The sequence below is a fragment of the Phyllobates terribilis genome, unplaced genomic scaffold (assembly GCF_046119375.1).
Source record: "Phyllobates terribilis strain yellow unplaced genomic scaffold, ASM4611937v1 Scaffold_8__6_contigs__length_399053987, whole genome shotgun sequence".
Classification (NCBI taxonomy): domain Eukaryota; kingdom Metazoa; phylum Chordata; class Amphibia; order Anura; family Dendrobatidae; genus Phyllobates; species Phyllobates terribilis.
Window position 1 is genome coordinate 172,756,442 of NW_027362768.1, and position 16,280 is coordinate 172,772,721.

Below are 16,280 nucleotides of genomic sequence, written 5' to 3' on the forward strand. Positions count from 1 at the left end.
GGACCCATGTAATAGTGCCATACAGGCCACATGTAATAGTGCCACACAGGCCACATGTAATAGTGCCATACAGGCCACATGTAATAGTGCCACACAGCCTCCATGTAATAGTGCCACACAGGCCACATGTAATAGTGCCATACAGGACCCATGTAATAGTGCCATACAGGCCACATGTAATAGTGCCACACAGGACCCATGTAATAGTGCCATACAGGACCCATGTAATAGTGCCATACAGGCCACATGTAATAGTGCCATACAGGACCCATGTAATAGTGCCATACAGGCCACATGTAATAGTGCCACACAGGACCCATGTAATAGTGCCATACAGGACCCATGTAATAGTGCCATACAGGCCACATTTAATAGTGCCACACAGCCTCCATGTAATATTGCCACATAGCGCCCATGTAATAGTGCCACACAGCCTCCATGTAATAGTGTCACACAGCCTCCATGTAATAGTGCCACACAGGCCACATGTAATAGTGCCACACAGGTCACATGTAATAGTGCCACACAGGCCACATGTAATAGTGCCACACAGGACCCATGTAATAGTGCCACACAGGACCCATGTAATAGTGCCACACAGCCTCCATGTAATAGTGCCTTACAGCCTCCATGTAATAGTGCCACACAGCCTCCATGTAATAGTGCCATACAGGACCCATGTAATAGTGCCACACAGGACTCATGTAATAGTGCCACACAGGTCACATGTAATAGTGCCACACAGGCCACATGTAATAGTGCCACACAGGACCCATGTAATAGTGCCACACAGGACCCATGTAATAGTGCCATACAGGACCCATGTAATAGTGCCATACAGGCCACATGTAATAGTGCCACACAGGACCCATGTAATAGTGCCATACAGGACCCATGTAATAGTGCCATACAGGCCACATTTAATAGTGCCACACAGCCTCCATGTAATATTGCCACATAGCGCCCATGTAATAGTGCCACACAGCCTCCATGTAATAGTGTCACACAGGCCACATGTAATAGTGCCACACAGGTCACATGTAATAGTGCCACACAGGCCACATGTAATAGTGCCACACAGGACCCATGTAATAGTGCCACACAGGACCCATGTAATAGTGCCACACAGCCTCCATGTAATAGTGCCACACAGCCTCCATGTAATAGTGCCACACAGCCTCCATGTAATAGTGCCATACAGGACCCATGTAATAGTGCCATACAGGACCCATGTAATAGTGCCATACAGGACCCATGTAATAGTTCCATACAGGCCACATGTAATAGTGCCACACAGGCCACATGTAATAGTGCCACACAGGACCCATGTAATAGTGCCATACAGGACCCATGTAATAGTGCCACACAGCCTCCATGTAATAGTGCCATACAGCCTCCATGTAATAGTGCCACACAGCCTCCATGTAATAGTGCCACACAGCCTCCATGTAATAGTGCCTTACAGCCTCCATGTAATAGTGCCACACAGCCTCCATGTAATAGTGCCATACAGGCCACATGTAATAGTGCCACACAGGCCACATGTAATAGTGCCACACAGGACCCATGTAATAGTGCCATACAGGCCACATGTAATAGTGCCACACAGCCTCCATGTAATAGTGCCATACAGCCTCCATGTAATAGTACCACAGAGCCTCCATGTAATAGTGCCACACAGCCTCCATGTAATAGTGCCATACAGGACCCATGTAATAGTGCCACACAGGACTCATGTAATAGTGCCACACAGGTCACATGTAATAGTGCCACACAGGCCACATGTAATAGTGCCACACAGGACCCATGTAATAGTGCCACACAGGACCCATGTAATAGTGCCACACAGGACCCATGTAATAGTGCCATACAGGCCACATGTAATAGTGCCACACAGGACCCATGTAATAGTGCCATACAGGACCCATGTAATAGTGCCATACAGGCCACATGTAATAGTGCCACACAGGCCACATGTAATAGTGCCACACAGCCTCCATGTAATAGTGCCATACAGGACCCATGTAATAGTGCCATACAGGACCCATGTAATAGTGCCACACAGCCTCCATGTAATAGTGCCACACAGCCTCCATGTAATAGTGCCATACAGGACCCATGTAATAGTGCCATACAGGACCCATGTAGTAGTTCCATACAGGCCACATGTAATAGTGCCACACAGCCTCCATGTAATAGTGCCACACAGGACTCCTGTAATAGTGCCACACAGGCCACATGTAATAGTGCCACACAGGACCCATGTAATAGTGCCATACAGGACCCATGTAATAGTGCCATACAGGCCACATGTAATAGTGCCACACAGCCTCCATGTAATAGTGCCACACAGGACCCATGTAATAGTGCCACACAGGACCCATGTAATAGTGCCACACAGCCTCCATGTAATAGTGCCATACAGCGCCCATGTAATAGTGCCACACAGCCTGCATGTAATAGTGTCACACAGCCTCCATGTAATAGTGCCACACAGCCTCCATGTAATAGTGCCATACAGGACCCATGTAATAGTGCCACACAGGACTCATGTAATAGTGCCACACAGGCCACATGTAATAGTGCCACACAGCCTCCATGTAATAGTGCCACACAGCCTCCATGTAATAGTTCCATACAGCCTCCATGTAATAGTGCCATACAGGACCCATGTAATAGTGCCACACAGGCCACATGTAATAGTGCCACACAGCCTCCATGTAATAGTGCCATACTGGACCCATGTAATAGTGCCACACAGGCCACATGTAATAGTGCCACACAGCCTCCATGTAATAGTGCCATACAGGACCCATGTAATAGTGCCACACAGGACTCATGTAATAGTGCCACACAGGCCACATGTAATAGTGCCACACAGGACCCATGTAATAGTGCCACACAGGACTCATGTAATAGTGCCATACAGGCCACATGTAATAGTACCACACAGCCTCCATGTAATAGTGCCACACAGCCTCCATGTAATAGTGCCATACAGCGCCCATGTAATAGTGCCACACAGGACCCATGTAATAGTGCCACACAGGACCCATGTAATAGTGCCACACAGGACTCATGTAATAGTGCCATACAGGCCACATGTAATAGTGCCACACAGGACTCATGTAATAGTGCCATACAGGCCACATGTAATAGTGCCACACAGGACTCATGTAATAGTGCCATACAGGCCACATGTAATAGTGCCACACAGCCTCCATGTAATAGTGCCACACAGCCTCCATGTAATAGTGCCATACAGCGCCCATGTAATAGTGCCACACAGGACCCATGTAATAGTGCCATACAGCCTCCGTGTAATAGTGCCACACAGGACCCATGTAATAGTGCCACACAGGACCCATGTAATAGTGCCATACAGCCTCCATGTAATAGTGCCATACAGGCCACATGTAATGGTGCCATACAAGACCCATGTAATAGTGCCACACAGGCCACATGTATTAATGCCACACAGGCCACATGTAATAGTGCCACACAGGCCACATGTAATAGTGCCACACAGCCTCCATGTAATAGTGCCACACAGCCTCCATGTAATAGTGCCACACAGCCTCCATGTAATAGTGCCATACAGGACCCATGTAATAGTGCCATACAGGACCCATGTAATAGTGCCACACAGGCCACATGTAATAGTGCCACACAGGACCCATGTAATAGTGCCATACAGGACCCATGTAATAGTGCCATACAGGCCACATGTAATAGTGCCACACAGCCTCCATGTAATAGTGCCATACAGCCTCCATGTAATAGTGCCACACAGCCTCCATGTAATAGTGTCACACAGCCTCCATGTAATAGTGCCACACAGCCTCCATGTAATAGTGCCTTACAGCCTCCATGTAATAGTGCCACACAGCCTCCATGTAATAGTGCCATACAGGACCCATGTAATAGTGCCACACAGGACTCATGTAATAGTGCCACACAGGTCACATGTAATAGTGCCACACAGGCCACATGTAATAGTGCCACACAGCCTCCATGTAATATTGCCACATAGCGCCCATGTAATAGTGCCACACAGCCTCCATGTAATAGTGTCACACAGCCTCCATGTAATAGTGCCACACAGGCCACATGTAATAGTGCCACACAGCCTCCATGTAATAGTGCCACACAGGTCACATGTAATAGTGCCACACAGGACCCATGTAATAGTGCCACACAGGACCCATGTAATAGTGCCACACAGCCTCCATGTAATAGTGCCACACAGCCTCCATGTAATAGTGCCATACAGGACCCATGTAATAGTGCCATACAGGACCCATGTAATAGTGCCATACAGGCCACATGTAATAGTGCCACACAGGCCACATGTAATAGTGCCACACAGGACCCATGTAATAGTGCCATACAGGACCCATGTAATAGTGCCACACAGCCTCCATGTAATAGTGCCATACAGCCTCCATGTAATAGTGCCACACAGCCTCCATGTAATAGTGCCACACAGCCTCCATGTAATAGTGCCACACAGGTCACATGTAATAGTGCCACACAGGCCACATGTAATAGTGCCACACAGGACCCATGTAATAGTGCCACACAGGACCCATGTAATAGTGCCATACAGGACCCATGTAATAGTGCCATACAGGCCACATGTAATAGTGCCACACAGGACCCATGTAATAGTGCCATACAGGACCCATGTAATAGTGCCATACAGGCCACATTTAATAGTGCCACACAGCCTCCATGTAATAGTGTCACACAGCCTCCATGTAATAGTGCCACACAGGCCACATGTAATAGTGCCACACAGCCTCCATGTAATAGTGCCACACAGGCCCCATGTAATAGTGCCACACAGGACCCATGTAATAGTGCCACACAGGACCCATGTAATAGTGCCATACAGGCCACATGTAATAGTGCCACACAGCCTCCATGTAATAGTGCCACACAGGACTCATGTAATAGTGCCACACAGGCCACATGTAATAGTGCCATACAGGCCACATGTAATAGTGCCACACAGGCCACATGTAATAGTGCCACACAGCCTCCATGTAATAGTGCCACACAGCGCCCATGTAATAGTGCCATACAGCCTCCATGTAATAGTGCCACACAGCCTCCATGTAATAGTGCCATACAGCCTCCATGTAATAGTGCCACAGCACATAACAGAGAGTGACTGTAACACTGAAGGCCCGAGCAGGGACTAAAGCCTAGCGCCATATGGTGCACAGCTATAGGTCTTCGTTTACACATGATGTTTTTTGCAGAGCATGGAGCACCAGAAGTTTGCAATGGAGTCTCGTTTAGCCGGACGTGGAGGGAAGGATTCTGGGGCCGGATCCTCAGGAAGATCCTTCCTGTCTCAGCAGCGCCACGTCACCAACTCCAGGAGGAACGTGGCAGTGACCGTCCATTCTGCCGCACCCAATTAAAGCGCAGCCGATAACACAAACACTGAAGTGCACTTAAGTATTTACTCCTATCCCGGAGGGTAGAGCCGTGGCGATGCCGGCCCTCAGCTTGGGGCGCCTCCTGGTGGACTATCTTGCGTGACGTTCTCTAGATGACTCTCTGAAGCCCACTGACTAAATCAATGTCTGTTTTTCGCGTTTTACTGAGGATTTTATTTATGTCTCACCGTATGCTGTATATAAGGATTTCACTGGAATTTATGTTTGTGCTGTAGATGTAGCGAAGTCTTTTCATGTCTCTGTCGTGTCCTCCGCTCTGATCTGTTGCAGTGCACTCTACTAGAATGGCTTCTCCAGGTATCAGGTACCTGCAGAGCTGTGATCCGACCCGCCGCCACCGGGCAACAAGACGGGTGTTATTTGTGCTGCTTTTTGTGAATCTCCAGTATTAACCTTAGTTTGGTGCTGGTATTTTATTGTAATTGTTTTGCTTTTTAACTCTAAAAGGAAAGGGTCTGTGCACCTCTGATCACCAGTCCATTATATATAATCTACATGTGCTTACAGCATTATACACCAGAGCTGCACTCACTATTCTGGGGTGGAGTCACTGTGAACATATAGCCACCAGCAGAATAGTGAGTGCAGCTCTGGAGTATAATACAGGATGTGCTGTTCCTGTAGATTATATATGTAGCTGTAGATGAGGAGGTGAATATTTTCTTTACATTCAGCACAATTACATTCATATTTTTATGAATATTCGGAAAACCTCTGCGGTTAGAAGAGATTAGTGTACGGATCTATTTTGCATACTTACAAGTATTGATTACCTGCAGCAGCCGCACTGGATAAAGGGGAGGTTTCATCACAAATCTATTTTTAATAATGTCTGTACAATGAAATTATTTTATTCCACATTCAGAATGGTTGCACTTATTTTTGGGGGATGGTGTGGCTGAGGACATGTTTAGGGATGAGCGGACCCCGTGGTTGTCTTTACGGTTCAGGTTCGCTCATCTCCAGACGCATTATTTTCCAATCTTGTCTGTCGTGATTTTTTGCCATGCAAATCAGAAGACAAAAACCTAAATCCATGACACACCAATTTAAAAAAAAAAAAAGTTCTTTCCTTCGAACACTAGATGCTGCAGGAGACTCGGTTTCACAAATCTGCAGCGAACATAAAGAATGATTTCTCGGGGAAGCATTTAAGAAAAAAAATCTGTTTAAATTTTAATTCAAGAACAAAAAAAGAAGAAAATCTGTGACAGATAAGGATTTATATGAAGAACCGCAGAATCCCCCCGCCCGGGCATCTCCGCCATCACTTGTCCTTCTCCTTCTGTTCTTTCTCCTTCTTCTCTCGCTCGATCTTTGCTTCTTCCTCCTCGTGAAGTTTGATCAGCTCCTCTACCTCCTTCTGTTTCAGCACCCGGATCTTTGTCTTTCCGTTCTCTCGTGTTAATGTGGCGATCTCAACTGAAACGGGACAGATCAAATATTTAAAGGGATTTTACGGAGTTGGGTCGTGGGCTTTAATCCCATGCAGTTATACATTTACAGCGCAGCATTAAAACAGCTGCAGTGTGGCTCATTCTCGGCTATCAGACAAGGCCAAGGATGCAGAAGACAGACGTGGTTCAATAGTACCGCTTCTGTCTTTTCTTTACAGAATAAAAGCATCAGCAATGGACCTGATCAAATAATCTATATATATATATATATATATATATATATATATATATATACATACATACATACATACATACATATACATACATACATATACATACATACATATACATATACATACACATCCTCCATAACACAGTCTCAAACAGCTGCAACAGTTAGGCTGTGTGCCCACTATGCGTTTTTTAAGCGTTTCCGCAGCGGCAATTCCGCTGCAGAAATGCTTAAAAAACGCTTGGTAGAAGGTCTGCAATGTTCCCCAATGATAATCCGCATGTGCTCTGCACATGCTGCCGAAATTTCCGCTGCGGATTATCATTGTGGAAAAATCCACAGCACTACCAGTTATTTTGCGTAATCTCGGCGTTTTCGCCGCCACTGACTTTCACTAAATCGCTTAATATCCTCATGACTACATGTGCACATGCAGATATTAAGCAATTCAATGTGCGGATGGTACCCGGGTCTGTAGAAGAGGAGACTCTCATCCAGACCCGGGTACCATAGTACCTGTAAAAAAAAAAAATTAAATAAAAAAATATACATTATACTCATCTTCTGATGTCCCCCGATCTCCATAGCGATGCGTCCTGGCTCCCCGGCAGCTCTCGATGGTCTAAAAGGACCTGCCATGACGTCATTTAGTCATGTGACAGGTCACGCAACCGCTGACGTCGGCAATCAAGTGACCTGTCACATGACTAAATAACGTCATGGAAAGTCCTTTTAGACCACCGCGAGACACCGGGGAGACCGGACGCATCGGAGGAGACCGGGGGCCATCGGAAGGTGAGCATAATGTTTTTTTTTATTTTTTACCATTTTTATTCTTTTTTTTTAAACTAACTTGGTCACACTATATAAATCCATGCCGGTTGCATGGATTTATATAGTGTGACCAAGCTGTCAAGCACTTTCCAAGTGATGCTAAAATCTCTTGGAAAGCGCTTGTCAACCCCATGCGGAAATGCATGTGAAGAACGCTTCACATCCGCATGTCCCTGGCAGGAAAAACGCATGTACAATCCGCATGCGTTTTTTCTGCCAGGGAGATGCAGAAACGCTCAGGAAAAATCCGGAGCATTTCTGCATCGTGGACACTTAGTCTTAAAGGGAATATGTCAGCAGGTTTTTAATATATAATCTGAGAGCAGCATGATGAAGGGATAGAAAACCTGATTCAAGCGATGTCACTTGATCAGCAGCTCGCTGTAATTTCTACAGTCAGTGTTTTAACAGCTGGAGATTATCACTGCAGGACTAGGTGTCCCGTGTCAGCTACTCTAACTCTTCCTCCACCACTGATTGGCAGCTTTCTGCCTATGCACAGTGTACACAGGAAGCTGCCAACCAGTAGTGTGGGCGGGGTTATAAAGAGCTCAGCATTTATACTGTACTTACACAGCAGATAAAACTGCACTAAGCCGCTCAGTAAGTGAAGTATCCCTGGAATCAGGGTCTCTGCCCCTACATTATGCAGCTCTTAGAATAATCGCTGGCAGATTGCCTTTAAAAAAAATAAATAAAGACAATCAATTTAATGAAAAAAAAGAAAAATTATGGCTGCTGAAACGTGGAGAGGCAAACCTCGCACTCGCCCTCCCCACCCCGACTCTCACCTTTCTCAGCGGACAGTTTACTGACATCCATCGTTTTATTAAGAACTTTAACGGCTAAAGCCAGCGCCGACTTGAGTGTCATCTCCCCCTCCTTGTAGTCTTGCTTCAGCATGGAGACCGCAGCCTGCGGGCAGATCAGCGACACGTCACCACGAGCACCGAACAATGTAAAGTGCGGCCGCTTTGTAATATGTGGCTGTCAGTGAATGGAAACCGCTCCTTCCTCGTTATTGGGAGACGTCTTGGTGTCTAATACGGTCAGGACAGGTTTGCAGTCTCTGGCCACCGCCATTCACTGACAGCAACAAGAAATCTTTCCCCCGGTGATGAATCGGCACAGACGGCGGCGATGATGGTGGGAGAAGCGATTCTTACCGCGCTGTTGTTGCCGATACAAGTGGCTTTCCAGCCGCCGTAGTTTCCGCTTGGATCGCTCTGGTACAGCTGGAAGCCGTAGTGTTTGTCCCAGCCGATGTACAGGAGGGAGACGCCGAACGGCCGCTTACCTGCCGAACACAGAAAACCATCACAATCCGTTCAGAGACGGCGCAGAGTCCGAGCAGAGACTGCGAGCTGATTTCAGCAGATTTATGGCTGAACAACTCCGAATGGGGCTAAAACCTGCAAGTGGTAGGGAGTAAATAGATTATGGACGGTGGTTTTCTTCTAATGGGGGTGCTGCAATTGCCGCCAGTACGAAAGTGGACCCCCACCACGTCAAAGGGCGAAACTCCGCCATGTCAAGATACACATCCAAAGAGACCCTGAATGGGGCAGCGGCGTCAATCTCATCTGAGGTCTCGTCCCGAACTCTGAGAACGGCGCTGATCTGTGCAAGCAAATAATAAAGCCCTCACCTCCGAACTGTGTGTACGCCTGCTTAATGTCGCAGAGGGCCGTCACCAGCTGCTCACACGGGATGGGCTCCTGGTACTGAAGCAGATACCTGGGGGCAAAAACAGGAAAATACATCTCCGTGCCACAGAATTGAAAAATTCATGCCCCCCGCCCCTCTCCATTATGTCCGATCTCCAGATGAAATATGAATTTCAAGGGGTATGCCATAATCAGGGTCTTAGATACCCTTTAACTCTCTGCTGATCATAAACATCGAATCCTAATCTCAAAGCTACAAATGTATCCAGTCTAGAAAACCCTCCTGACCTGAACACATCAGTATAAATCCCTCCCGACTTGTTACAATGTATCAACGCAGGAAAAGTATATTGGGCTGGTAGCCCAGGCCATGTAGCTCACAGAGGATTGTCTACACTGGATACAATTGTAACAAATAGTCAGCAGTGAGAAGTAGCAGCCTCAGGATAGAAACAAGATTCCTGACAGCAAGAAGAAATGTTCAAAAGGTTGAAACAAAATCTACCAGGGCGCTCTCACACGAGCAAACAAATCGGACGAGTGCAATGCGAGAAAACATCAATGCACTCTGACCAATGTTGGTCAATAATAATAATTTTTATTTCTACAGCGCCAACATATTCCACAGCACATTTGTCAAAAATCATAGCTGCCATCAACCCCAGGGGTTAGTAATGGGGGGGTGTCTGATAGACGCCTCTCCATTACTAACCACAGGACTTGGTGCCAGCTGTGATTTTTGACAAATCACAGCTGTCATCAATCTTACGTACCATTGCCACCGCACCAGGGAAGAGTCGGGCAAAGCTCTAGAATTGGTGCATCTAATGTGATGCGCCAATTCTGGGGCGGCTGCGGGCTGCTATTTTTAGGCTGGGAAGTGCCCAATACCCATGGACCTGCCCAGCCTGATAATATTAGCTGTCTGCTTTACCTTGGCTGGTTATCAAAATTAGGGGGGGGGGCACCACTTCATTTTTTTTATTATTTATTTGATTACGGCGAAATATACATGCATATAATAAACTTGCACCCTTTAGTTCCTTTCATGTGGCACTAAAGGGTGCAAGTTTATTATATGTAGGGGCTTGCAACGTGTCTACAGGATATCTATATATTTTAGCTATCATATATCTAATATCTTTCTATCATCTATATCTATATACAAGTATTCTATAGTAGTTTGTAAACCAGCTTTAAATGACAGAATCACTATATGTAAAAGCTGATGTTAAAAACACATTGCATACAGATGCTAGGTGAGAAAAATCGCAGGACACCTGTCCTACTGTTCTGGATCAACATCGGAACGTTTTTTGTTTTTTTTTTTATACCCGAGCCTTAGAGTGTGTCTCACTTAATATACGATCAATAAAGGGGATGTTTGGCAGGAACGCGTGCGATAAGCGTGAAATGTGGACGTGAGCGGTGCCAAACAACCCCTTTAAGACTCCATTACAGAAAAATAAATAAATTAGAAACCGCCACATTATCGAGCAGTAATGGCAGGCGGAGCACGGGCGCCGCTCGTCACGTGATGGCGGTTTCTCCCCTCCTCTTACCTCTGTGCGATGAGTCTCAGCTCGTTGGTCAGGACGTTGGCGTCAGAAGTGATCCCGGCCACGCTGCACGCCATATCGCTGAAAGGACAGCAGGAGAGGGCGGCGTTAGTGTCTCTGCCGCCACCGTGCAGGCCGCCATCTTGGACAGCGAGCCGCCGCACAACTTACTCATTCAGTTTGTAAATTTTCTCAGAAAAGAAAACCTCGTCCAGGAGTTTGTGGATGTTTCGTCTCTCAGCAGCCAATAGGACACCATCATTGGCCAGGATGCCCAGGCAAGTGCCGGCGTGTCCGATGGCCTCCATGGCATATTCAACCTGATAGAGGCGACCTGGGGATAGGACAAGTCAGTGGTGAGGTCCTGCCGGCACACAGAAGGAGAGCCCTCAGTCTGCTAACTAATGATGAGCAAGCATGCTCATTTAACCTTTTCACCGAGCATGCTCGGGTGCTTACCAAGTATCTTCAGCGTGCTCGTATATTATGTGAGAGTCCCTGCATGAATAACAGCTGTAAGACAACCTCAACACATGAGGATTCCCTAACAAACAAGCAATCCCTGCATGCGTTGAGGCTTACTAACAGCCATAAATCATGCAGGCTCAGGGACTCGAACATAATATACAAGCATGCCAGAGATACTCGGTAAGCACCCGAGCATGCTCAGTGAAAGGATTAAACGATCACTCTCGATCATCACCAGCGCTAACACATTTTGGGACATTTCAATAAATTTCCCACAATCTGCACCATTTTTTGCAGCCAGCAGGAGGCACACACACAACACGTCAGGAGAAAGGGACTGCACCAAGGCGGCACAATGATGGGAGTAGGAGTCGGGCTTGTGAGGGGAGTGATAACCTACCCTCCGGGGAGAAGATGGTCGTCCTCGAGTCATATCTGCGAGACTGGAGAGAGAAGAGACCGAGAATGAGTAGCTGAGCGGTACTGCGTCCCCTCCCCACCACACTATGGCCCGTCTCGTCCCCTCCCCACCACACTCTATGTCCCCATTTTCTCACCATTGTGGAGATCTCTCTGCACCCTCACAACCTTCAGCTGAGGCGCCGCCCACTGCAACCAAATGTCACATCAGATTACACCATGTGCACAGGGGGGGAGGATGGGGGTCATAGTTCTCATGTAGTGAAGGTGGGAGGTTGTGGTTATACCAGGATGGGTAGTAGTCAACTAGAGAGGTTGTTCCAAGGGGGCTAGTAGTCGTCTATAAGGAGTAATAATAGTCTACGGGAGGAGGGGGTCGTCTATGGGAGGGGGCACTAGCCATCAACACGGGGGTGGTACTAGTCATCTATGGGTGGTACTAGTCATAAATGGGTGGTACTAGTCGTCTACATGGGGGGGGGGATACCAGTCATCTACATGGGGGGGTACCAGCCATCCACGTGGGGGGGGGGAACAAGTCATCTACATTGGGGGGTACCAGTAGTCTATGCAGGGTTGTAGTCCTCCCAGCATGCAGTGGTGGATTCCGCACTGTCATGGCTCCTCTCCCCCTCGTCCCTGTCTTCCCTCCCTTCTCCCCAGCTCCTCCCTCCCCGGACAGCAGACGCCGCCTCTCTCCGTTCTCACCGTTCAGATTTTTTTCCCCGGGATCGAAAACGAAACAACCGGCGAGAGAGCGCTCAGTCACTGCACATAGACCAACATGGCCGCCCGCGCATGCTCAGTGTACTGACAACTTACGGGACGTGATGACGTCATTGCCTGGGCGGAGAGCAGGGGGAGGCCTTGAGTCAGCCATGTTGGGTGTGGGCAGAGCTGCCCTTCTGCACAGGCTCTTCTCGCTGATACAAGTGGAGACATGAGGTGACTGCAGATGTCACACAGGAGGCCGCTGTATCTGCTGCCCTCAGACTAATGATCATCAGTCTTTATTTCTCCCATTATTGTACTTTCCTCTTTTAGCATTGCACTATGTGCTGCATTCACAACTCTGCAGAAGCTGGAGACAGTCAGCAAGCAGGTCAGCAGCCCCTCTGTCCCGTATGACCAAAAGACAACTCAGGAATGGTGTTATTTACTTTCCTTTATTAGGATTTGCCACTTGAAAGGTTAATAGATTTTTCACTTTTTTTCCTTATGATTTTGTTGTTCCTTTAACTAAAATGTCTCCAATCTGTCAGTCTTCTCACATCGACTAATGAACGGGGAAAGTGCAAACCCATCAGAATTTACAGAACGAGAGTCTGAATTTACATAATTAATGATGTCTGAAAACTGCAGAATGAACCGTCGCCAGTCACCGTCTCACATCCACTACAGCTCCTTCAGGAAACGCAGCGCTGGCTCCAAATGTACGAACACCCCCCTGCGGAACGTGTCCAGGGCCTCCGTGATCTTCTCAGGGCTCAGACACAAACCGTGAATCACATTGTACTTATCAATAATCTGCGCCGCTCGGACGGCGTCTACAAGACCTGGAAGAAGAATAAAGACGTAAAGCAGAAATACACAAATCATATTACCGGTAATTATAGGATGCAGATATAACTACTATAATACTGCCCCTATGTACAGGAATATAACTACTATAATACTGCTCCTATGTACAAGAATATAACTACTATAATACTGCCCCTATGTACAAGAATATAACTACTATAATACTGCCCCTATGTACAAGAATATAACTACTATAATACTACTCCCTATGTACAAGAATATAACTACTATAATACTGCCTCTATGTACAAGAATATAACTACTATAATACTGCTCCTATGTACAAGAATATAACTACTATAATACTACTCCCTATGTACAAGAATATAACTACTATAATACTGCCTCTATGTACAAGAATATAACTACTATAATACTGCTCCTATGTACAAGAATATAACTACTATAATACTACTCCCTATGTACAAGAATATAACTACTATAATACTGCCTCTATGTACAAGAATATAACTACTATAATACTGCTCCTATGTACAAGAATATAACTACTATAATACTGCTCCCTGTATACAATAATATAACTACTATAATACTGCCTCTATGTACAAGAATATAACTACTATAATACTGCTCCTATGTACAAGAATATAACTACTATAATACTACTCCCTATGTACAAGAATATAACTACTATAATACTGCTCCTATGTACAAGAATATAACTACTATAATACTGCTCCTATGTACAAGAATATAACTACTATAATACTGCTCCTATGTACAAGAATATAACTACTATAATACTGCCCCATATTTACAGGAATATAACTACTATAATACTGCCCCTATGTACAAGAATATAACTACTATAATACTGCCCCTATGTACAAGAATATAACTACTATAATACTGCTCCCTGTATACAATAATATAACTACTATAATACTGCCTCTATGTACAAGAATATAACTACTATAATACTGCTCCTATGTACAAGAATATAACTACTATAATACTACTCCCTATGTACAAGAATATAACTACTATAATACTGCCTCTATGTACAAGAATATAACTACTATAATACTGCTCCTATGTACAAGAATATAACTACTATAATACTGCTCCTATGTACAAGAATATAACTACTATAATACTGCCCCTATGTACAAGAATATAATACTATAATACTGCCCCTATGTACAAGAATATAACTACTATAATACTGCTCCTATGTACTAGAATATAACTACTATAATACTGCTCCTATGTACAAGAATATAACTACTATAATACTGCTCCTATGTACAAGAATATAACTACTATAATACTGCCCCTATGTACAAGAATATAACTACTATAATACTGCCCCTATGTACAAGAATATAACTACTATAATACTGCCCCTATGTACAAGAATATAACTACTATAATACTGCCCCTATGTACAAGAATATAACTACTATAATACTGCCCCTATGTACAAGAATATAACTACTATAATACTGCCCCCTATGTACAGGAATATAACTACTATAATACTGCTCCTATGTACAAGAATATAACTACTATAATACTACTCCCTATGTACAAGAATATAACTACTATAATACTGCCTCTATGTACAAGAATATAACTACTATAATACTGCTCCTATGTACAAGAATATAACTACTATAATACTGCTCCCTGTATACAATAATATAACTACTATAATACTGCCCCCTATGTACAAGAATATAACTACTATAATACTGCCCCCTATGTACAAGAATATAACTACTATAATACTGCCCCTATGTACAAGAATATAACTACTATAATACTGCTCCTATGTACAAGAATATAACTACTATAATACTGCCCCTATGTACAGGAATATAACTACTATAATACTGCCCCCTATGTACAAGAATATAACTACTATAATACTGCCCCTATGTACAAGAATATAACTACTATAATACTGCCCCTATGTACAGGAATATAACTACTATAATACTGCCCCCTATGTACAAGAATATAACTACTATAATACTGCCTCCTATGTACAAGAATATAACTACTATAATACTGCCCCTATGTACAAGAATATAACTACTATAATACTGCCCCTATGTACAGGAATATAACTACTATAATACTGCCCCTATGTACAGGAATATAACTACTATAATACTGCCCCTATGTACAAGAATATTACTACTATAATACTGCCCCTAATGTACAAGAATATAACTACTATAATACTGCCCCCTATGTACAGGAATATAACTACTATAATACTGCCCCCTATGTACAGGAATATAACTACTATAATACTGCCCCTATGTACAAGAATATTACTACTATAATACTGCCCCTATGTACAAGAATATAACTACTATAATACTGCCCCCTATGTATAAGAATATAACTACTACAATACTGCCCCTATGTACAGGAATATAACTACTATAATACTGCCCCCTATGTACAAGAATATAACTACTATAATACTGCCCCTATGTACAGGAATATAACTACTATAATACTGCCCCTATGTACAAGAATATAACTACTATAATACTGCCCCCTATGTATAAGAATATAACTACTACAATACTGCCCCTATGTACAGGAATATAACTACAATACTGACCCCTATGTACAAGAATATAACTACTATAATACTGCTCCTATGTACAAGA

At 44.6% G+C, this 16,280-nt stretch overlaps 2 protein-coding genes across 2 annotated transcripts in view; one reads left to right on the plus strand and one right to left on the minus strand.

The window, feature by feature from the left end:
* HOOK1 (hook microtubule tethering protein 1) overlaps positions 1-6,338 on the plus strand; it is a 123,171-nt gene extending 116,833 nt beyond the window's left edge. Inside the window, exon 22 of the mRNA XM_073643740.1 lies at positions 5,268-6,338. Within this exon, the coding sequence (XP_073499841.1) occupies positions 5,268-5,432 (165 nt within the window). The 3' untranslated portion in view covers positions 5,433-6,338. The remainder of the gene's footprint in view (positions 1-5,267) is intronic.
* A 283-nt stretch (positions 6,339-6,621) lies between these two features.
* PSMA4 (proteasome 20S subunit alpha 4) lies at positions 6,622-12,877 on the minus strand. Its single transcript, XM_073643741.1, has 9 exons — positions 12,757-12,877; positions 12,186-12,237; positions 12,029-12,071; positions 11,332-11,494; positions 11,164-11,241; positions 9,583-9,671; positions 9,101-9,231; positions 8,726-8,849; positions 6,622-6,893 (listed from the first exon to the last, which is right to left on the minus strand). The coding sequence occupies exons 2-9, from the start codon at positions 12,186-12,188 to the stop codon at positions 6,739-6,741; spliced, it is 786 nt and encodes a 261-aa protein (XP_073499842.1). The 5' UTR covers positions 12,189-12,237; positions 12,757-12,877; the 3' UTR covers positions 6,622-6,738.
* Between the last annotated feature and the right edge of the window lie 3,403 nt (positions 12,878-16,280).